This window comes from Gracilinanus agilis, chromosome 2, assembly GCF_016433145.1.
Source record: "Gracilinanus agilis isolate LMUSP501 chromosome 2, AgileGrace, whole genome shotgun sequence".
NCBI classification, from domain to species: Eukaryota; Metazoa; Chordata; class Mammalia; order Didelphimorphia; family Didelphidae; genus Gracilinanus; species Gracilinanus agilis.
This window is the reverse complement of record NC_058131.1, coordinates 53,561,631-53,585,542: the sequence shown is the minus strand read 5'-3', so window position 1 is coordinate 53,585,542 and position 23,912 is coordinate 53,561,631. Positions and strand designations below refer to the sequence as shown.

The window sequence follows — 23,912 nt, the reverse complement described above, 5'->3', positions numbered from 1 at the left end:
ACACACACAAACAAAACGAAAATGTACAGTTGTCTATAAGGAGGTGGAATTGAGTCATATTTTTCTTGTCAAAGGGTAATTTTCAGAACTTCAGTATTATTAGCTAATTTCAAAGGGTGGTAATGTTAGCATAGCAGTTACTCAAAGACAAGATAATACTATAGAACCCTGGACATTGCTAAGAGACACACATCACCTAAGAATTTATTGATGTGTCAGCCAAATTCCTATGAATTGTAAACTTAGAAACCAAGATTGTTTTATTCCTATGCAAGATTTCTACTTTCCTGCCTTTTACGATTAAAAAGTACAAAAATATCACGATTTATTGAAGAAATTGCTGGCAATGGTACAACTTAATAACCCTTTATTTTTGTACAGCATTTTTATACTTTGCATAGTGTTTTTGCAGTGTTTTATGATCTGCCCTAGCTAACTCTTTTTCTATATTTATTCTTCATATACTTACAAAGGTACAGACTGTTTGCCTTTTAAGTATGCGAATTCCTTGAGAACAGGGATCATTTCATTGTCTTTGTATCCTTATTCTCTAGCACATTGTAGACACTTAATAAATTTGGGTTGATGGACTGATCTCATTGGCGAGGTGAGTGTTGGGTAGGGTGGAGGTTATTGTTACCATTTGACATATGAGGAATCTGAAGCCGGGGAAAGTTTTGGTAGAGTTCTCCATTCAAGAATTTGGGTTAGAGCCCAGGTTAGTACCCAGTTTCCCAAATCCGCATCCCCAGGCTCCTTCTGTTAGAATGTGCTGCAGAACATATTTGCTGTCTGGCTTTACATGGAGTGCTTCCCTCCTTCATTACAAAGTGAGAAAGCTGGCTGGAATTAGTGGGGTCAAAAAGAAAGGAAAGTAGGGAAAAACCACACAAAACCTGGCTTAAGATAGTCTTTAAATAAAATAAGAAAGGTCTGTTTTGAAATATTGGGCATTTTAGAGCAAAGAGGGATTTGAGGATGGGGACGGGGTAAAGGGGAGACCTCTTCCTCCCACCTCTCCATCTAATGGTTCCTTCTTTTAATTGGTTTAAGAAAATGAAATCGAATGCTGCCCTATTAGGCCTTATTGTTATATGGGCCTTTATGGTCTTATCTAGGGGCTATATTTAATTCTGGATCAGATCAAAAGTATTTTAACCCTAGCTGGCTTTATATCCTTTCTCCCAGTCTAAATGTCCTGAGCCTTCAGATTGACTCTGATGACTTTGCCTTAGACCATGATGCTAAACCCATTGTGATTTAGGTCATTTCAGCAACTATAGAGAGATTTATGCTTGCATTACTTTGTACTGGATTTAATTTTCCTTTTGAATGCATTAGAGAGACAGACAGACAGACAGACAGACAGACAGACAGACAGACAGACAGACAGACAGACAGACAGACAGGCACTCTTCCCTGAGGTGCTGTAGACACTTAGATATTGCTGACTGACTAGCAGTGATTTTGGAGGATGGGCTTACGCATCACTTCCAGGCACTATGTTCGCATAGCTGAGAGCAGGGGTGGTGGGAAACCCTGAAACTGAAAACAGGTTTTCCTCTATCTTTTCAGTGGCAGCTTTCTCAGCAATTATATGAACCAGTATGTGGTGCAAAAATGTGAACTTGAATATCAGATCAGAATGTATGAGTGTGAATTGTGCTTCCTGTTTGGAAGGAAGGGCATGAGTGGAGCATATAGAAATTGGTAGACAGACTGATTTGGGTAGATTTTACTTTTTTTTCATCCTGTTTCCAAACAAGTTTTAGTAAAATCACTGTCATTGAATCTTTCTGAATAGTGCTTTCTGAATCAACCCCTAAAACATACCAAACTCAGGGAAAAATAAAGTTTTCATCTAATGGCAATTTGGATATGATTATGTATGTCATTTAAAGAAAAAATGCACTTAAAGCAACCCTTCCAACCATATCCCACTACTCTAACTTCCTTCCCTCTCTCTGACTACCTTCATCTCATTGAAACTTAAACTCTTTCCTTGGCTAGCCTTAGCTCTGAAAAAAGGGGGTCTATCTTTCTTCCTTCCTTCCTCCTTCCATCTTCTCCTCTCCCTATCTTCTTCCCTTTCTCAACTTTTTTCATTTTCTTCTTCATCTAACTATCCCTAACGCTTTCTTCACCTAAGCAGCTCAGATATACCCAACCTTGCCTGGTTCATTTTTTTTTTTTAGCCTTGTTTGTGGTATGGTTTTTTCCTCTTTGCTTGCCCTTTATTAATGCACTTGTTCCCATCTCTAGCCATTTCAGAACTGTACTTTGTGTGCCTGTCATTGTATTTTACTAGTACCCGTGAGGACTTCCCTATAGTATTGCATACTTCTAGAAAGAGATTCTTAAACATAACCATTACTTTAGCAACTGAAAGATTCTACCAGGGGGTTTTTTATGAAGAGTTTTTCAGAACTGGCCATGGAGCAAAAGAGCAAAGGAAGAAAATCCTTGGAGATTCAGATACTTTAGCTTCTGCTTTTGGAGCAGGAATAATTTTCCACGTATATAGTTTTGTATTATAACAACTAGAATTTGTGCCAGGCAGACATTTGCCTATTTTTCCATCAAGTTCTTAAAGTAATAAAACTGTGCTGATCCAAAGTAGAACATTTACTTAAGTAAAGACAGCAGTACAAACTCTGTGTTCAAGGAGACTTCTGTAATGGCCCATTACTCACCAAGCCACATTCCCCAACCTGGTAATATGTTTTCTGATAGATTTCTGACCTATCTTTTGTCTTAGACCCTCCTCCTTCTTTACTAAACTGTCCCAGAGGGCTCTAGGCCACAGAGAGCCTTCGCCCTCCTTTGAGTTCATAGTGCACATTGGCCATATGACATAGTCATGATATTTCTCATGTAATTATCATGAAATCTCTTTAGCATTCTAGTCCATCTATCCCAGTTAATATTTCACCTTTCTGCATCCTACCTTCCCACTTAGACTATGAGCTCTTTGAAGTCCAACCCATTTCCCCTCTTCTTTCCCTCTAAGCACCAAGATGCTGTAGGTTTCCTTACTAGAGCCACCAGTAGCCTTGTAGTCACCTTTCAGTGTCTTAATACTCACCTGTACTTGTTCCCCTACTCCTTTCTCATAGACTTAAAATATGACCTTGCAACTTATAAAAAGTTTCAAAAGAGAATAATGTATACAAATTCTTTTGTTAATATTATCAATTTGCCACATGTATGTTTCATGAATCATGTAGTTTGGAAACTTTGGAGAACTAAAACCAACGTGGCCCTTTAATATTATAATACATATTACCCCCACAGCACTACATCATGTGTGCTATGTACCATGAACAGTCTTTGACTTACTGCTGGACTTTTTTTTTTTTTTTTTTAAATTCTGGCTTTGTGTTTTTTTTCCCATAAAACCTTTAATGTAGTTTATTCTTTCCCTGTACAATATGTGAATTTAATACTTTTGTAGGCATGTCTTTTAGGGAAGGTGGGTTGTATAACTGAACAATTTGGGGGGTGTGTGTTTTTATTTTTTAAAAATATATACCAATCAAACATCATTTAGAAATAATATAAGAAATTCAGTTGAGCCCAGAAGTCTTTAGCATCATCTCCTGGGATCATTTGATTCCGTTGCTTAGTCGTGCTGGTTTTAGAACACAGTGCTCTGTTGTGTAATGGGACACTAAGAAAAATAAATGGTTCCCGGTGTGCTGTCTATTAACTCTTTCATCGAGAATTCAGATAAATTCAGATTTCATTCAAGAAAACAAAAAGACCAGTGAAGACAAGAGGGCTAGGGGTTGGCATGCTGCCAAGGAGGAGAGACCAGTCAGGAGGACAGGCTCATTTCTTTTATGGATTTTGTGTAGTACCTAATGTATGAAGGGTGTTCGGTATTTTGGACCTACTATCGAGTAAAAGATGACAATACTCAATGTGATATTTGGAATTGAAATTAAATTCTATTTGCTTAAACAGGAAATTATTTAATATAATCAATAATCTTCCCTTTTGCTTCTCATTTTTATTTGCAGGTGGTGCTTGACCTTAGTAGTGGTGGTTATTTACAATTTGTTCTCTGGCTATTTTTGCAGGTGTTACAAGGTGCTCAATTGATAGCGCTAGCCTCTGCCGATCCAGCCACTGCGGGAGTAGATGGATCACCTCTCCAAGGAAGTGATATCCAGGTCCAGTATGTCCAGCTGGCACCGGTGACTGACCACTCAGCCACGAATCAAGTATGTCCTCTCCCCCATTGGAAGTGGGTACATGCTAAAGGAGGGTGTGTGTCATAGCCAAGTTGGGTGGCTTCCCAGAGACTCATGAAGTCCATGAGTCCTCTGTTTTTATTTTTATTTTTATTTTTATTTTTTTAATTTTTAACCCTTGTACTTTGGTGTATTGTCTCATAGGTGGAAGATTGGTAAGGGTGGGCAATGGGGGTCAAGTGACTTGCCCAGGGTCACACAGCTGGGAAGTGGCTGAGGCCGGGTTTGAACCTAGGACCTCCTGTCTCTAGGCCTGACTCTCACTCCACTGAGCTACCCAGCTGCCCCCGAGTCCTCTGTTTTTTGCCAAATTCTTATTTTGTATTTTTCAAAAATCAAAAGACAAATCACATTGAATCAAATCACACAAAGGCTTTTGTTTCCATTTTAGTCTTTAACATTGTCAAGCCTTGCTGACTTCCAAGGAGCCTACCACCCAGCAAGCCCAACCAGCTTACAATCTATCTACTCAGAGCTACATGGCTACCCTTCCTTTCTCTTGCTTGCTTTGATTCCAGCCCCTTTCTTGTGCCTCCAAATTCTTCTATTGCCTAGTCTTCTCCAGTCCAGTCCTGTCAACCTGCTCTTCTGTCTACTTGTCCTGATTTCTGATTTTTTGTCCTTGAGACTCAAACTTTTTCTCTCTTTAATCTACCCCTACAACTTCTGATGAAGATTTGACTCTATTCTCCAATTCTAGCTTAGTTCTTAGTCATGTGTTCAGGCTATAATTGAGGGCAGTTGGCTCATCTACTGGCCCAGGTGAGGACTCTTCTACTTTGATTGTTCTTTCTATTTGGCTACTCTTTGCCTCAGCAGTCCAACAGTCTTGCCTCAGGCGCTGAATAATCACCCTCTTGTGTTCCTCATGGTCCAAATAAACAGAATCATAGAATTTTAGACTTAGATGACTTTAGAGTTCATTTAACCCATTTCATTAATCTGTGTATGAATCTCTCTGTTCTCCAATAAGAACTCAATCAGCTTCAGCTTGAATATCTTTAGTGAGGATGAACTTACCATCTCACAAGCTGATCCATTTCACTTGAAGGAGACTCTTAATTGTTGAATTTTTCCTTTGATTGATCAGGAGTCTGCCTGCTTTTAACTTCTATCTACTGCCCTGAGTTCTGCCCACTTGAGGCACCCAGGATAAGCTTTACCTATCCTTTACAATAAAGACAGCACTTCCAGTATTTGAAGATGGGTATTGTCCCTCAATCTCATGATCCCCCATAGACCCACATCTCCCCCATCCAGTACTTGTGGAGTAATTGATGTTTCTAAACATGAATGCAGGATGTGGCCTTGTTTACCATTTAATTTAATCCATTAGCAGGGTGGAACAATGACTTGAAATGTCACCCAATGTTCCTTCCAGCTATTCCTCTCACTTTTATATGATTCACAAATTTAATAAGTAGTTTAGCTATATCTTTAGACAAGTCATCGATAAAAATGTCAAAAAGAACAGGGTTAATGATCGTTCCTTATTTGCACATCTTAGACTGGATGTCCTATAGATATATTAACTCAGCATGTCCAAAATTGATGCCCCACCTCACCCCCCCCCCCCCCCCCTCAGTTCCTGTTTCTGTCCTTTCAGCTTGCCTTTTTCTGTCCTCTCTGGTTTCCTGTTACCCTTACATACACCACCATTATTCCAGGAGTCCAGGCTCACAACCTCATGCCATCCTCAAACCATGAAGTTGCCAAATCATGTTATTTTGATGTTCACAGCATCTCTTTATTTGTCTCCTTTTTTCTCCAACTCACCAAGCCTCCAGCCTGCTCTGGGCCCATCTTGCCTGTCACCTAGATAAAAGCAGGGGCCTTCTAATTGGTCTAGCTTCCTCATGTCTGTCCTGGCTCCAGTCCGTCCTCATTCAGCTGCCAGAGTGAGTCTCCTAAAGCGTGTGCCTGACCATGCCGTTCTTCTATTCATTAAACTCTAATGACTTCCTATTACTTTCAGGATCTTCACAACCTGGCCAGGTCCTACCTTTCCATTTTTCTTACACTCCATGCACTCTTGTAATCCCTCCACAGCAGCCTAGCCAGCCAGCTAATGAATAAGTGTGTATTCAGCCCTCCCTCCAGGCCAAGCACCCTGCTAAGCATTGGGGAGACGAAGCCCAGCAAAAGTAGGCGCTGCCCAGGAGGGGCTGCCAGGCTAATGAAGAAGCCTTCTTGCCATTCCTCTCATACCCTCCATTTCTTGTCTCCAGGCCTTTGCCCCTGCTGCCTCTCATGCCTGGAATGTTCTGCCTTCTTCCACTTCTTTGTGACTTGTAAGTCTTGTCTCAAAGACCATCTTCCACAGGAGACCTCTCCTCGTCTCCCCCCGCTGCTAACGCCTTCCCCTTTGAGATTCCATGCCATCCTCGCCCTACATATCTCAGGTTTATCTCATTTTTATAGTTTGTTTTCTTCCATTAGACAGTGAGTGCCTTGGGGCTGGGAGCCATCTTTCTCTTTCTCTTTCTCTGTGTCCCCAGTGTTTAGCAGTAGGCGCCTAATAAACCTTTATTGCCTCACTGAGCCTCTGTCCAGGTTGACACCAATAACCTGTCTGATTTGATCAACCTCACCCTGCTGTCTACACCTGCCTGCATTTATATCTCCATCCTGCCCACAGAGGATGCGAGAGTCTTTGTCAGTGACCTTGCTGACACCCAGATGTATGTCCTGATAGCATTAGCTAATCTAGTAACCCTGTGAATTAAGGCGAATGAGGTTAGTCTGACCTGACTTGTCCTTAGTGAAGTCATGCTAGCTCTTAAGCATCCCTGTTTCCCTGAGTGCTCACAAATTATCCATTTAATAATTCATTCTAGAATTTTTCTGAGGATCAGTTATGCTCCAGCCTCCACCTTCAACCCAGTGCTTCAGCTCCTGTCATGGGTCCTTGGGTTTCTGGTTGGTGAATCTTCACCCTGTCTAGCCTGCCTCAGACCCCCCCTGCTGCTGTAACCCGGCCATCTCCGTGCCATGTTCCAGTGCTTCAGCCTGCGCCTCCAGCCTGGCACTCCTCCGCCTTCCGCCTTGGGGCTCTAGGCTTTTGGTTGGTGAGACCTCACCATCTCTAGCCTGCCTCAGACCCCCCTGCTGCTGTCACCCGACCATCTTCACACCATGGTCCTGCACTTCAGCCTTCACCTCCGCCCCAGCATGCCAGCTTCTGCCCTGGGTCCTCAGGCTTCAGATTGGTGAGACTTCACCATTTCTAGCCTGACCCAGACCCCCATGCTTTTCATTCCTGGTCTTCTTGTGCCATACCTGTGCAAGTGCTGCCCTCCCCACAGGCTTCCCCCTTCCCCCTCTCACTCTGGGAATAAAAGAATCCAACCACCACTACCCTATCTGGAAAGCATGTGCCAGTCCTGTGACTCTGCTCTGTGACTTCATTCACTGCCCCTTTGACATCCTGACAAGACAGCCCTCCCTGAACATCACTCTCTTTTATGTGTTGTCTTCCCCTGTTAGAATGTACGCTCCTCGAGGGTAGGGACCATCTTGCCTCTTGTATTGTATCTCTGTTGTTTAGGACAGTGCCTGTCACATAGTAAGTGCTTAATAAATATGTTTTTGTTCATTCATTCATTCATTATCTTGATTTGAATCTTTTCCACCCCCACTCCACTCCATCTGTACTGTGAGCCTTCGCTTCTCCTCATTGCCCACAGGGGATATCAGGAGAGAGTCTTTGTTAGATACCTGGCTGAATTCCAGAGGTAGGTCTGAGCATTTGCCTCATGTAGTAATCTGGATAGCTTGCAAATGAAGGAAATGAGGTCAGTTTGGGATGACTCCTAGGAATCACGGCTTCCCTAAGTGCTCACAAATTATCCATTTAATCATGGAATCATCGATCTAGAGTTGGAAAGAGACCTCAGAGGTCATTTATAACTCTAGTCCCCATCTGCCCAGTCTGTCCTAGGATTTTTCTGAGGCTCCATGGCAAGCTCCCTTGATAGTCTTTCACTTCCTTGATTCACTTCTGCCATCTTTAGAAAATTGAAACCCTTTGCCCATCCCCATGACCCTCAGTACTTCTGGGTCCCTGGTTCAGCCTATTTTCACATGGATAGGCCTTTTGAACACAGATCAATTTTTGCCGATGATTCGTTCAGTCAAAACAGAAAGTTACATTTTGAAAGAGACTGTGTTCTATGATTTTATTCAAGTTTAAATTTGCAAAAGTGTCCCATATTTCCCTCAAAGCCTAGTCATATTTTATTACTCTTTTCTCGTACCTTTTGCTCTAACTAGACGTAGCCCATAGACCATTCAGGCCTTAGTTCCAGCTCCTTTTTCATTAGAAATCATGTAAAGGGCTGGGCAAGGTGGTACATACCTGCAATCCCTGCTATGGGTGGGTGAGGAGGGAAGCTGAGGCTTGTGGATCCCCCACCTTAGTGCAAAGACTTCTGAGCTGCAGCAGGACTAAAAGCCCATTGGGTGTCTGCACTCAATGCTGCACCATTATGGTGAGCCCCTGGAAGAGGAGGGCCAAACTGGCTCAGGTCAGAAATGTTTCTGCTCAAAGCTTAAGCCCTGGGACTAAACCCCTGAGTGGCTGCTGTACTTCTAGCTTGGGCAAGATAGGGAGACCCAGTCTCATCTCCCTGCTGTTCCCCTGCCAAACAAAACACAACAAAACAAAACAACCTATAAGGAGCTTCTTAGCTAAAATAAAGTTTCCATTGACTCAAATTGTCCTCAGTGCTAGGTCTTTGAATTTGTTCTCCTTCCTTAATTTCCATCCCCTGCTGATCTTCCAGGAAACTGTCTATTAATTCTTTTTACTTTCTATTTTGTCTTCCCTTGAATCTTCATTATTTTTTTCTTCCTTTCTTTTGTGAGTCAGTCACTTCTAATCCTTGTATATGCTAGATCTTTTTACCCACCTGCCTTCTTTCTTTTAATTGTTTCAGCCTGACTTTCAGTTTTGTGTGTTTCTGGATGACCAGAGTCATAGCTAACTCTTAATATTCCAAACTAACCTAAGCACATCCCTGTTTTCTCCAGTGCCTGTCATATATTAAGTCCTTCTCTCCCCTCTCCTCTACCACTCCATCCCTCCTTTCTCCCCCCCCCCCCCACTTCTTTCATTGATGCCCACAATCCTAGGTCCTAGCGTTGATGACAATACCCCATAACTTGATATGTGATAGAAACAGAATTTCCATAGTTGGAATCAACAATAAAAATCTTCCAGTCTATTCCCTTCATTTCAAAGATTTAGATAACTGAGGCTCACAGGTAAAGCCACTTTAAGTGGCCACAAAAGTGGCAAGTGGTAGAGCCCAGGACCTCTGACTACAAGCCCATCACTGTTTCCAGGATTGAATGTTTCCTTGTTCTGGCTAACTCTGATGGCTGTGTATCTCCTCTTCGTGTCTATGAGTTTTCCTTTTCCCCCTCCATTTTTCTGTTTCTGGGTACATGAGCTCCCAGAGCATGGCTGAAGCTAACTACCTGTTTTCCTTCTTCCACATGAAGTGACTTGCCCAGGGTCACCCAGGAAGTAAAAAGCAAAACTCCATCTTTAATTGTTTAGGATTTAAAACAATATTTTTTGATATTTATTCTAGGCCAGTTTAACAATATATTCATGAGTCTTTATAATTTTTGTGTTGTTTTAAAGTTTAAGAATTAGATTTTTAAATATTCCATCAACTTCATGTATATTTTATAGTGAATTAGATAATAATTAATTATACACGGTCCTTTGTTAATTTTTTTTGTATTCAGCAAACTCATGGGCCTGTTTTTAGTGAAGTGCTCATTTCAGCACCAACTCACATTTTGTTCAGTAACTCTGAAAAACACCTCCAAATGAATGGTTCGTTTGAGAGAACCCAAGGATCTCAGCATTTTTGGTTTTTTAATCTCTAATCGGATGTGCCACAGAGTGGGTAGTTTATTCATTCCTTTTCTAAACACACGCATCTGCTTCCCAAATGATTGGCAATGATAGCCAAAGACACTTGTGACACTTTGCATTGTGTTAAGTTTTAATAGTGTGGTTAACCACAGGGATTTATACCACACTCAAGATAAACTGGAAAGGAATGTGAAACATGATGGAGGAATAAACTTAATGATGGGGGGAAAAAAAGAAAAAGGCAGTATGAAGCTAAAAACAATTTCCTTGTAAATTATTCTTTGATACAAAATTAAGATGAGGATTCTGGTTATGAAAAGATACCTAGTTCTTATAAAATGACACCCCACCCCTCCAAGGGGAAGAGGCAGGTTGATGCAAAGAAAGTCCACTGAACTGAGGGTTCAAAACTTTCTCTGTGGGGGGAGAGCTAGGTGGCCCTGTGGATAGAACACCAGATCTGAAGGAGGACCTGGGTTCAAATCTGATCTCAGATACTTCCCTAGCTGTGTGATCCTGGGCAAGTCATTTAACCCTATTTACCTAGTTAGTCTTTGCCCTTCTGTCTTAGAGTTATTATATTATGATATATTTTATATATTATATTATATAAGGCAGAAAGTAAAGGTTTAAAAAAAATTCTCTGTGGGACACTGAGCAAGTCACCTTGTCTCTCCAATGTATAGTTTAGAAAAAATCTTAAACCCTTTGACTCCATCTCCCAGAATTCTTTCTCTGTTCCAAAATTCCTTCTTCCCTTTTATGTGCATCTTTACCTTACTTTTTATATAGTTCTGTAAGCTCCTCCCTTACTCTCTTTTCCACATGGGTGACTTGGGTGAACTCCCTCTGGAGTCTAGCCTTTTAGTTTCCCTTTTGCTTCAAGTTTAATTTTAATAAATCTTTTTAAATATAGTACTTGGAGTATTGGATATTAATTTTAAAATCTACACCAGGCAGCTATAAAGTAAAGAGCTTGAGCCAGCAAATCTTTAAGGACACTTCTAGTTCTGTGATCTAGGATCTAAGATTTGAATTATATTTGCTTTTTTAAAAAAACATTTTTATATTGATTGGGAAGGGGGTTATCACCAGAATTTTCCCTTTTCCTCCTCCCAGAAAGACATCCCATATAATAAGTAATATTTTTTTAAACTGAAAGAGAAAAAAAAATCAGCAATACCAATCAATACATAAAAGAAGGCTAAAGATCTTTGCAGTGTAACACATACAAATCTCCTTTTCACCTCTGTAAAAGAGGGTGAGTGAGAGCGTTTTCTTTTACCTCCTCTATGGAGCCATATTATTCTTTTTTATTTTGCAACGCTCACTTTTGATTGCTCAGTAATTCTTCTGTCCATTTATATTGTTGTAATCATTATATGTATGTTGTGTTTTTGTCTCTGCTTACTTCACTCTATATTAGATCCTTCTCCTCTGAATTTATCATTTTAAAAAAAACAACCCTTACTTTCCACGTTGGAATCAATAGTAAGTATTGGTTCCAAGGCAGAAGAGCAGTAAGGGTTAGGCAATTGTGGTTAAATGATGCCCAAGTTCACATAGCTAGGAAGTGTCTGAAACCATATTTGAACCCAGGATTTCCTGTCTTGAAGCCTGGCTCTAAATCCACTAAGCCAGCCAGCTGCCCCTGAATTTATCATTTCTTATAGCATAGTTACATTCTATTCCATTCATGTTCCATCAATTTGATTAGCCATTCCTTAATTGATGGACATCTTTGCTACTACAAAAAGGGGCTACTCTATATATTTTAGCGTGTGTGAGGTATATATATATACCTCCTAGTGAAAATTTTAGGTCAAAGGGGATGAGCATTTTAGTCCTTTTATTTGCTCAATTCCAAATTGTTTTCCAGAATGTTCACAGCTCCACCAACAACATACCTACTTACCTAGTGTGCCTATCTTATTATGAATCCTGCAACCTAGACTCTTTCCATCTTTTGACTTCTTTGGTGAGCAGGCTTGGGGCTTTATTTGGGGGGGGGGAGGTTAATCTTGTATCAGATTTAGACAATAATGGATCACTCATTCTTTTCGATTATATTTTCAATTTCAATTTTTCAATATTTCAGTTAGGGAGATGGGTTAGAAAAACTCAGAATTCCTTTTCAACTCTGAAATCTTATATTATTGTAAATTTAATGATAATTTATTAGGAATTAATATTAAAATTCACATATCTGGGTAGAGAAATCTAAATAACACTACAACGTTGGTAAGATTTCATACGATTTGGAGCAGGAAGAAACCGTAGAGATCAGCTAGGCCAATGGCTTCATTTACAGATGGAAGAAACTAAGAAAAGAAAAGAAATCATATAGATAAGTGTCAGTGATGGGATAAACCCAGTTCTCCTGATTCTAAAGCCAATTGATTTGTCATATTATCATTCCTGCTTTTCCTTTCTGGCACCCATTTATTTGAAGAATAAGTACTTATTATCCTCTTTGCTAATATAGGCTATTATTAATTACTACTAATCAATAGTTGATTAGTAATTAATAAGTAAATAAATGGGTAAGTGATAATTTGTAGGAAAATAAGAATAATAAATTTTTTAAATCCTTATCTTCTGTCTTAGAACCAATATTATATATTGGTTCTAAGACAGAAGAGAGATGAGGGCTAGGCAACGGGGGTTAAGTGATGACCAGGGTCACACAGCTATAATTATTTAATTAGTAAGTATTAATATTATTCAATAATAATATTCAGAGGTTAGTAAAACTATCCTATAAAAATTAATTTGTTTGCCTTTTGATACCCTCAAATTCCCTTTGCTTTCTTTTATCTCCTTATAATATAAAACACTTTTTTTTTTCCTGTTAGAGGAAATAGGGCTTATGGAGCATCTTTTTAGAACATTTGTTCTCAATTAACCAACCAACAAGTGTTTAATGCTCATCTTTTATAGCATATGAGGTACATCAGAGGCAAGGTAAGGAATGGAAATGGAATGTAATCATTTATTAAGCATCAGTTCAGCTAGGCACTGTGGTAAGCACTTCGTAAAATCTCAGTTGATTCTCAGAACAGATCCAGTAGGTAGGTGCTCTTATCTCTTTTTACAGTCGAGGAAACCAGAGCAAACAAATTACAAGAGAAGTTGTGGAGGGCCACAAAAAAAAAAATAGCAGGAAGAGAGTATACAGTTATAGTATATGTTATATAATTTCTTTTGGAGAAAAGACATTCTCACTTAAAATCTGTGGTGATAACGATGATAATTTATAGAGTGCTTTAAGGTTTGTAAAGCTTAATCCCCACACCAATTCTGGAGGTCAGTCTTATTAAGGTAAGCTATTAAGTGTCTGGGGCTGATTTCGAACTCCAGTCTTCCTGACTGCAGACCCAGCACTGTATCTATGGTGCCATCTACCGCCTTGAGACAATTTCAGTAGGGAAAAAAAGGAATTTTTTTTTTTGGTTCTATGGTCTTTACACCCAGGGACGAATGTGCTTACATGATCTGTTCAACATTCAAGCAGTTACTTATTGCCCTGGGTTGTACTTTTAATAGTATAGCTCCATCAAATGTCTGGATGATGACTTGGTTTTTTTGTTTACAAAAAGAAATGAAACTGATACTCGTGAAGTCATTGGGAGGCCAGCCATGTCTAATTTAGTTGGCCCATTGTAGATAGTAGTAGGGGCATGTTTTTCTCACACTCAAGGAGGAGCACAGACATCCTCAAAAACAGATGTTAAAATTGTTTCATTTAACTTCTTTAAATGTTTATTATTCCAAATTTTCTTTTGAGGATTTTTTTTTTCTACATGTCAGAAGCAGCATGGACATTTTAAACCTATTTGAGTTCTAAATGTGCAATTCTGATGCTGTGGGTGCCTAAAAATCCCCAGTTATCTTTGGAGGATTATCGTGCTTTTAAAATTTGACCATTCCCATCTCCTGTCTCTCCCATGATTATTGGAAATAACCCCTCCTAGACAACCTGCTGTTCCAGTATTCATAGCACAGAGGAAAGAGCCATAGATTTGACAACAGAGGGCCCTGGGGATTCAAATCCCAGCTGTACATGGATGAGGACCATGGACAAATCACTTTATCTCTCTGAACCTCGTATGACCTTATTTCCCAAAACGAGGAAAGTTAAACTAAATAAGCTCTGAAGTTCCTTCTAGTTCGAAAACCTAGGAAGTATAAAGTAGGTTCATCGGATAGAGTGTTGAACCTGGAATTGGGAAGACCTGAGTTTAAATCCTGTCTCAAGGACATCCTAGTTGTATGACCCCCCCCCCCCCCCCCCCGGTCTATTCACCTAGCCTTCATTTTCTCTTCTGTAAAATAGAGATAATAAATAGTATCTACTTCCTTGGAAGTAGTGGTAACATTTGTAATGTGTTTCGTAGCCCTTATAGTGCTACGTAAACATCAGCTAGTATGATAAAGATAAAATATGTAACTTTTAACAAAAGCAGTGATAATGTTACTATCTAGGATCTTGGTTGTAACCTTGAGTATCTGGATCCTTGCAGCAGCATCCTCCTCCACACCCCCTCTCACCAGGTCTTCTCAGTGGCTCCAGGGTTCCTTTGGGAGGGCTGCCCTCTGCTCTCTATCACCCTCTTAAGCAATTCTTTAAACATCATCTTCAAGTGGCATCGATGAAGTGAAACTGTGTTCCTTTTCTGAAACTATGTCTAGGAATGTAAAATTCTTGAGAGCAGGGACTCTTTTCAGGTTTTGGTTTTGTAACTTGTAGTTCCTAGCATAATGCCTGGACACATATATCCAGACATTTGAGCAGCTAGGTAGTGGGTTCGGTGCTGAGCCTGGAGCCAGAAAAACCTGAGTTCAAATCTGACCTCAGACACTAGCTGTGTGACCCTGGACAAATCACTTCACCCTGTTTGCCTCAGTTTCCTCATCTGTAAAATGAACTGGAGAAGGAAATAGCAAACCACTCCAGTACATTGCCAAGAAAAGCCCAAATGGGATCTCGAAGAGCTGGACATAACTGGAAATTGCTACCCCACAAACACCAATCCCTGGTTCCTAATATTATGTCTATATATTTAATAAATCCTCATTGAAGAGTAGATTTAATATCATTTAATAATAATAATGCTTCTTTTTTTTAATATTTTAAGATTTTGTAGTGCTTTTCTCACAACCATCCTGTGATTCAGGTAGAATAAAGAACTCCATTTTATGGTTGAGAAAACCTAGTCAGAAAGACTAAGTGATTTGTTCCCTTCCCTACTCTTTGTTATATTAACTTGTTTTATTATTTTCCTTGTTGTTGTTCAGTTGTTTCAGTTGTGTCTCACTCTTTGTGACCCCATTTTGGAATTTTCTTGTCAAACCACTCCAGTACCATTTTCCATTTCTTTCTCCAACTCATTTAATAGATAAGGATCTGAGGCAAACAGTCAAGTGACTTGCCCAGGGTCACACAGCTATTGTCTGAGCCTAGATTTGAACTCAGGAAGAGGATTTTTCCTAACTCTAGGCCCAGAGCTCTTTCCACTGCACCACTTAACTACCTCAGTTCTGCCCCCTCCCCCTACATTTTATAACTAGTAGCTTCTGTTTCTTTCTTTCTTAATTTGCATTCTCAGATGTCTTTTTAGTCATCTTGACTATTCAGAATCTTGGCCATTCCTTTTGACCCCTCTCAAGACCTCCAAAAATGTTTATTAAGAAGTTCTGGCAATTCTCTAATTCTCAACTTGTGGCTTTACTTCTAGGTTCAGTCCCAATCATAGTATTGTTTCAGGCCCTTACCCTGGCCATTAGTCTGATACAGAGAGTGTAAGGATAAGAGAAGAGCTTTACAGGGTCAGCCTCATGGTCTAACCAAGGCAGAGTTTTTTTCTTGAAGGGAAGCATCATGGGACATATGCACACACTGATAACAATACTCTTAAAGTATGCTAGTTACCCCTAGTGACTCCTTAGAGGTCCTTCACCGTAAGCCTTTTAGTAAGCCATTTTTCTTTGCTGTCCCTAGGTATAATGAGGGTCACCCACTCTGTGAGACATCCCATCTTTTATTTCTCCTGCTCACCTTTTAACCTTCAGCAAAAGCCTCCTAGCTTTAGAATTACTAGACTATGTTTATCTTATGCAGGCTCTTTGGTAGAGGCTCTGTTCATTGGCCTTCTGTCCTTATCCCTCTAGATTAAAAAGTCTAGCTCCCTCCTCTTTTCCCCAGTCAGAATGTATTATAGTTCTTGTCAGGTGTGGCAGCCTGAAGAGTGCATGGTCTCTCATGCCATGGTCTGTTCATAACCAGAATATTGCTTCATTTAAATACCCTTCCCAATGATACCAAATAATTGTGAGCAGCTTGGGTGGCATGTTGGGCCACCATCTTGACTATTCAGATTCTTGGCCATTCCTTTTGTCCCCTCTCAAGACCTCCAAAAATGTTTATTAAGAAGTTCTGGCAATTCTCTAATTGGCCTCTTCCATGTGGCCTGACTTTTAAAATAAGGAGGATGATTTCCATCAGCATGCTAGGCAACTTTTTGGATTTGGACTAAAAGTACCCAAGGATTGAACTCTACCTTTTCTATTTAAACCTATATGACCATGAACAATTTACTACCTTCTGTCTCTTCCTATGTTTCTTCGTCTATCTCTCTGTTCCTACCTGTCTCTCTGTCTCTATCTCTCTCTGTGTCTCTCTGTCTCTGTCTGTCTCTCTTGCCTTACCTTCTGCCTTAGAATCACTACTGTGTATCGGTTCCAAGGCAGAAGAGCAGTAAAGGCTAGGCAATGGGGCATAAGCAACTTGCCCAGTGTCACACAGCTAGGACGTGTCAGAGGTCAGACTTGAATCTAGGACCTCCCATCTCTAGGCCTGGCTTTCCATCCACTGAGCCACCCGGCTGCCCCCTCTAACTCTCTTTGTCTCTTTCTTTTTGTCTTCTCATCTGTAAAATGAAGGGATTGGACTAGGTCTCCTAGCTGTGATTCTATAATCCCCTGACCTTCAAATGAAATGATATATAAAAGTGCTTAAAACATTAAAGTGTTACTTAAATGTTAGCTATTATTTTTATTTTTATTCAGGAGAATCTGTCATTTCTTGAAAATCATTATGTGTGTACTTTAGAATCCTCTCTTTGTCTTTGCAGTCCCTTATCAAGGAACTCCACAAGTTTAAAAAAAATATATATTTTATAATAATGCCATATTTGTGTTACTAAAGAGAGAATATATAAATTAAAAGGTTTAAATATACTTTTCAAATAAATAAGAATGTAGGGTGGGAATGGATACAAAAACTTTTTTCAAGGGAAGCATTGACAAAATAGGTTGCATCATCCAGGTGTAACAGGAAAAGGAGAGAAGGAAGATACTATGCATTTATTTATTTCCTTCTATGCACTATGCTAGGTTTTTAACAACTATTATCTCATTTGATCCTAATAACTACCCTGAGAGGTAGGTGTTATTATCATAACCATTTTACAGTTTGAAGAAACTGAGACAGATAGGTAAATGACTTGCCCGGGTCACACAGCCAACCTGTGTCTGAGGTATGGTCTTCCTGACTCCAAAATCTCTGCAGCACCACTTAGCTACACAAGAGAAAAAGATTAATTTTGTCTTGCCGATTCTCATGTGTGACTTTAATCATTGCCTTAATTGTAATAATCCTTATTTCTCCCATCTAAAAAGGGGAGCTGACACAACCAGTTACTTCAAAATGAGGTAACAGAAATAAAGCATTATATTAATACAGGGGTGATATTTCTGCATGAGAAAATAGTGCAAAAAGAAAATTTGACAGGATGCTGCAATACCAGAATCCTCGTCCTGCCTCTACCATTAACTAGCTGTGCACCCTTGAGAAAAGCCCCTTTGTCTCTCTGGGCCTCAGTTCCTGAACTTGTAAAATAAGAAGAGTTGTCCCAACTGTCCTCTAAAAGCCCTTTGAGCTCTTAGCTCAACTTCATGTTTTGGGGTACAGGTGCGTGAAGGAGGAGGCTGCATTCTATTCAGTTAATTTTTTTCATATATCCTCATAGTTGTCCTTTCTAAAAACTTTGTTCTAGAGCACGGATGCCCTTCAGTCCACTATCCAACCAGAAATGCAGATTGAACATGGCGCCATCCAGATCCAATGAGGCAGAAATGGGGACCCAGGTGCTGCGGATCCAGTTGCCCTCACTGTGCTGACGGGTTGTGGCTTACATCCAGAGACCAAAGGGGGAAACGATCGCCAGCCTTACTTTTAGTGGTCTCCTGTACTTGATCATTGTTCTGAAACCATGTTGTCCTCATGGTTTAATGCATGGGAAGTCAATATATATATACACACATATATATATTCTGTTAGAGTGCACTTAAAGACAGCAAAATCCTCCTCCAAGGACAAAAACATTCTCCTGCGAAATCAAAAGTTCAAAAATAAATTAACATCCCCCACCAGCAGCACTTCCCATTTCTTCTGAGTCATATATACTGTTGGGAGTCTAGAGAAAGATGGATGCAAGCACGGAACAAATACTTTACTACATATAGAAAATCAAGAACTAAACTATTTTTCATTGTTTAAATGGCTTTTTTTAATTTGCTATGGTGTTTATAACAAAAAGAAAAAAATTGGAAAAAAAATGAGTGTAAGTATCTAAGGCCTTTGGCTAAGTGTTTTCTGTTCAGTGTAATGAAAATAGGTATTTGAAAAAGACTACTAACAATTTTGATGGAATTGTTGCTTAAACTACTTTTCTAGGAGAAAATGCTATTGAACTGTAATTATGCATTTCTAATGAAATAAATGTGTATTTATGAGCACAGTAGCTTTAATGCTATTGGACATTAGGAGAGTTTGATCACAGGAAAACTTGACATCACTCCTAGCTCAAAGCATGGGGTAGTCTAGCCCACATGCTTATAGTCCCAACCATTGGTTAGAAAATGAAATCCTGGTGTCTCTTGGTGGTGTTCCCACCTTAGACAAATTGGTATGACTTTTTCTGATGCTTTTCCGTATATCGGTTTTAAAAATGGACAGAACTCTGTAGTTGCAACTCTCAAGAGCTTCTCCTGCAAAGCTGACTTTTTCAGGGATAATGTCCCACTTTGGGGCACTATAAGTATGTGTGGACAAAACAACATGGGCTGCTTGAATTTGTCAACTAGTGTCCAAGACTAAGGTCATCTGTAGTATGGGTAAATACTATACCAGAGCACTTGTATCCCATTCTGTGAGATATACTCATCCCCCAAGTGAGAATAACTTAAGCTATGAAGGGGCCACAGGTGTCTCCCTGCTTTCTTTTGGTCAGTTTTTCTCATCTTCTATAGCCTTAACTGTCTTTGAATCTGAGGACTGAGCAGAATAGAAAGTGGCATGTAGCTTTAGGGACCAGAGGAAGCATCCTTGAAGTGAGTCCAGAAAATGGGTCTCCTAAATCACATTCTCCACTCTGCTTTGTCATATGTCACCAAATTTGGGTTGGAGAAAACGAAACTCCTCAAAATCTAAACTCTTATTCTAGAAAACATTTTCTGGAAATGACAGATCTTAGTAGAGTTGTAGCACCAAGAGTAGTCCAAAGCAAGCATGGGATCTTCCCATCTATCTATCCATCTTCCTTTTCCCCTCTACTACCTCCTCCAGCACACCAATCTCTTCCCCACTGTGGAGATGACCAGGGCAAGACCTGCCCATCTCCCAATCCCATCAGCCCTGAAAATGTATTTAGTGTCAGTCCTGGGAGATGGAGAGAATGTGATTATAGTTTGCCCCCAGATACTGAAATGAAGTGACTTAACCCAGGGCACACAGTGGCAATGGCGGAATCTGGTTCAAGCTCAAAGCTGTTAATACCCATCAAGCCATCTCTGCCCGCCTCTTCCTGAGTAGCTCAATCTAAATTGTTTAGGAATCTCTGTATTCATACTTGAAATAGGACATTTCCTATCCAAATGCCACAATCTTGCCAACGTGTGAGCGTTCTACATGGGATTCACCATCAGGACTTGAGGAATCTATCACAAAGTATCCTAGTTTGTCGTGTTGCAAGTGAAACTGCTATAAATGATACCTTGGTTGAGCATATTTTCAGAAAATTAAGCATTACCAAGAACATACAGAGATGTTCTCAAGTCCAAAAGTCACTTTCAGCGTTTTTGTTTAAGTCGTTGAAGGGATTTTACCAAAACTCTACACCATGTTGCTGTATATACTTGAGTTGGACCACTCTTATTCATACCTTGGAGAATGTCATGATTGGAAAATACAAACTAATTCAAATTTCTTTGAAGAACAAGAATTGTGGCATGTTAGGACTGCAAGGGACCATACACATCATCATTTCATTGGCCCGGAGGTAGAGGATTTTGGTGAACATCTATAGATTCCAAATCTCACTTTACAGATGAACAAGAAGACTAGAGAAATGAGATATCTTGGCCAAGGTTAGACTGGGAACAGCAGAACCATATTTCGTGCCCAGGGCTTCTGGCTCCTCTTTTCACCACATGAGACTGTCTTCCCTCATGTCTTAAAGAAACAATCCCAAAGTTGAACATCAGGGTATAAAATTCTATTTGGAAAACTATATCCCCTGCTTCCACTCTGGATCAGCATCATGATGACTGTACTACATATTACATAAAGCCAACCTAATATTATTTATTAGAGGCAGGATAACCTAATGAGTACAGAGCACTGAGCATGGAGGCAGGAGGACCTGGGTTCAAATTATCCCTCAGACATTTACTAATGTGTTTGCTGGATAAGATACTTAAACTCTCTCTGACTTAGTCTTCTCATCTGTAAAATGTGGGGGATGAACTTGATGTCTTCAGATCCTTTCCAACCCACAGTCTATGATTGATGAGCCTATGTTACCAGAAATTTACTTACTGAGAAAATATTTTATTTTCTCGTCTCTCAGAAAAACAAAACAAAACAAAACAAAGCATGCCTTCTCATTCATCTTTAGTATTTACTGCTGTTCTAGATAACTAGGGAAAACAGCCAAGCTAATGTATGTTCCACATCATTCAAGCTATTTAAACTACATTAGCCTACTTTACCACACCGTCTCTCATCCATATCTCTCTCCCCCTCCCTCTTCCTCTCTCTCTCTCTCCCTTCCCTACATTTATCTATTATCTATCTCTTTCTACATTTATCTCTACCTGTATTTCTCCATCATCTATCTACCTCCTTATATTTCTATCTATATTTATCTTACTTAGCTGTATCTATCTACCTACATTTATCTGTCATTTATCTATAGCAATATATCTATCATTTATCTTTAAATAATTCAGTGAGGAAGGGAAAGATACCTAAATTTTGAGTTAGATGACCTAGATTCAAACCTGAGCTCTACAATTTATGTTGCGTGTGACCATGGACAAGTCACATCATCTCTTGGGCCTGACCTTAGTTTCCTCATCTGTAAAATAGTGGGGTTGAATTAGATTATCTCCTGAGCTTTCCTCACTCGCTAAACCAGGGGTCGGCAACATATGGCTCTTGCGAACTTACATTTTAAAAAATGTGGCGTTTATGGCTCTCATGGCCAAAAAGGTTGCCAACCCCTGCCCCGAACTCTTTGATCTGAAAAGGTATAATGAAATTTCAAAGACAACTTTTCTTGATTATCATGGAAAATACACACGTGCTATTTGTCATGTGACTTTTACAATAGTTATAAAAAAGGATAGTGATTACTTTGTAAGTTTATTGGCTAAACTAGATAGAGTAGAAGTGTCCGGTAAGGCCAGGGTAATGCCATTAAGTGCCACAAGGTGGCCATCACCATCCATTACCCTCATTGGCACCTGTTGGCTGAGAATCATGGGACTACTCAAGGTAAGCATTCTGTTTGGGACAGGCTGCTTTGCAGTGTTTAAATCAGGAAGCGGACTTGCAAGCAATATGAGAAGAGTCCTATGGGCTGGAGGAGGAAGTCTTTAGAATCACCTTTTATCTTTGGTCAAGGTATAGATTGGCAAGTTGATGCGATCATTTCAGGTCAATACCCTTCATCAAACTATATGGGCTGAGTAAGACTAATAATTGCTTCCTTGGCCTTTTCAACCTCAAAAATTCAATGAGAATTGGACAGAACAATTTCTCTGAGAGAATGAGATTTCCCCCACCTTGTAGATATCTTTGCTGGTTTTCTAATTTTGCCTCCATCAAAATTTTTTCCTTTTCCTTGAATGAATGTGGACATATAGGTACTATTGCCAGAAAGTAATGACCGGAAGGAACAATTTTGGGGAGAGCATAATAACCTTGTTTCAGTACATGTTGGGGTTGAGGTTCCAGGAGATGATTCAAGTGCAGGTGATTGAAAGGCAATTAGAGATGTGGTTCTGCCACAAAGAAGGGAGGCTCAGATAACAGATTTGGAAGCTGATGCTTAGAAATGGGAAGGCATGGTAAAAGGGTACTTTAGCACAATATGGAGATTTGGTATATAAATCAGATAATAACATAATAATAAGTCAGGAAGAAAAAGCATCTAAATTGAAAAGTTTTGATGTGGGATGACAGTGGGCAGTAATAGGAATGGGACCCTCATACTCTGAAATCTTGTATTTCTCAATAGTTAGAACTGGTTAAACATCAACTACAAAACCTGCAGTTTCAGCATTAGCCAAACATGAATTGTAGATTGTTCAATTATCTGCTCTGTGTGCTAGATCTATAACATTCTATACTAGGTATCAGCTTCATGTTCTTAGAAATAATTAATTACTTGTAGTGGTCCTCCATCCCACCTCCCCTCCCCATATTCCCACTCTAGAAGGGCAGTGAGACCTCTCCCACATTGAAAATGATGACAAGCTGGACAATGGAGGAACATGGATCCTGTGCACTGGGGACTCTGACATTCTAGAAGAATCCCCCAATCAACCCCAAAACATAGCTCCACCTAAGTTTGGAGAGGGAGATACAAGCTACCAGGCCCCAATAAATATGCCAACCCTGATCCACAGGGTATGGAAGCTACCATTCTACAATGGAATCTTTACATGGAATTCTACAATGGAATGCCACTCTACAGAGGAGCTGCTACTTCATACTATCATTTCCAAAGAGGCTATTCTACTAACCCCTGGACTTGTCTATCAGCTCTAAGACTACCTGATTAGTCCCCAGACTATTACCAGCTTTTAGGCTATTATATCACCAAAATCCACTTCTACTTCAAATAAAATTCTTACTTTTGGATTGAATGGAGTTTGAGTCTCCCATTCTTGGGGCAAGACCCTGCTACAAACTTAGGTATGTTTCTCCACATCAGTTTGACCTAAAGCAAAAAGTTGGAAAGTGAGAGAATGTCACAGGGAGGAGAAAGGAAATTATAGGGGCCACTGTACACTTGTTTCCAAGAAAAAAACTAGAACCTCTTCCTGAAGGGTATTGGGGTATTCTGAAGAGAAACCAGTTCTCTGTCCACTAAAGAATTATGAGGTAGAGCTATCCAATGGTGGTACAAAGTGAGAGATCTGTGAGAAAGGATCAGAGAAGGAAGAGAAGAGCAATGGTGCTTGATGAATCCTTAGGCAGCCCTTGGCCAGCCCAATAATAGAAATCAGATCACTGTCTTCCTAGGGTGTCTATGGAAGGCATGATAGGGAACCTCCCATGACTTGCGTAAGGAATTAAATTATTGGGTTTGAAAAAATATGTGAGAATTCAAAATTAATATTGTGGTTGCTGATTTAAAGTATTATAGCTCAAATCAAAATGACTTTTATTAGCTTTTATTTACAAAGAGAAACAC

At 39.8% G+C, this 23,912-nt stretch overlaps 1 protein-coding gene across 2 annotated transcripts in view; it reads left to right on the top strand.

The window, feature by feature from the left end:
* Positions 1 to 18,893, top strand: part of LOC123236772 (BTG3 associated nuclear protein) — a 212,092-nt gene extending 193,199 nt beyond the window's left edge. For both annotated transcript variants that reach the window (XM_044663189.1, XM_044663187.1), the window contains exons 11-12: positions 4,083 to 4,226; positions 18,204 to 18,893. In XM_044663189.1, the coding sequence (XP_044519124.1) occupies positions 4,083 to 4,226; positions 18,204 to 18,275 (216 nt within the window). In that variant the 3' untranslated portion in view covers positions 18,276 to 18,893. The remainder of the gene's footprint in view (positions 1 to 4,082; positions 4,227 to 18,203) is intronic.
* Positions 18,894 to 23,912: the final 5,019 nt, after the last annotated feature.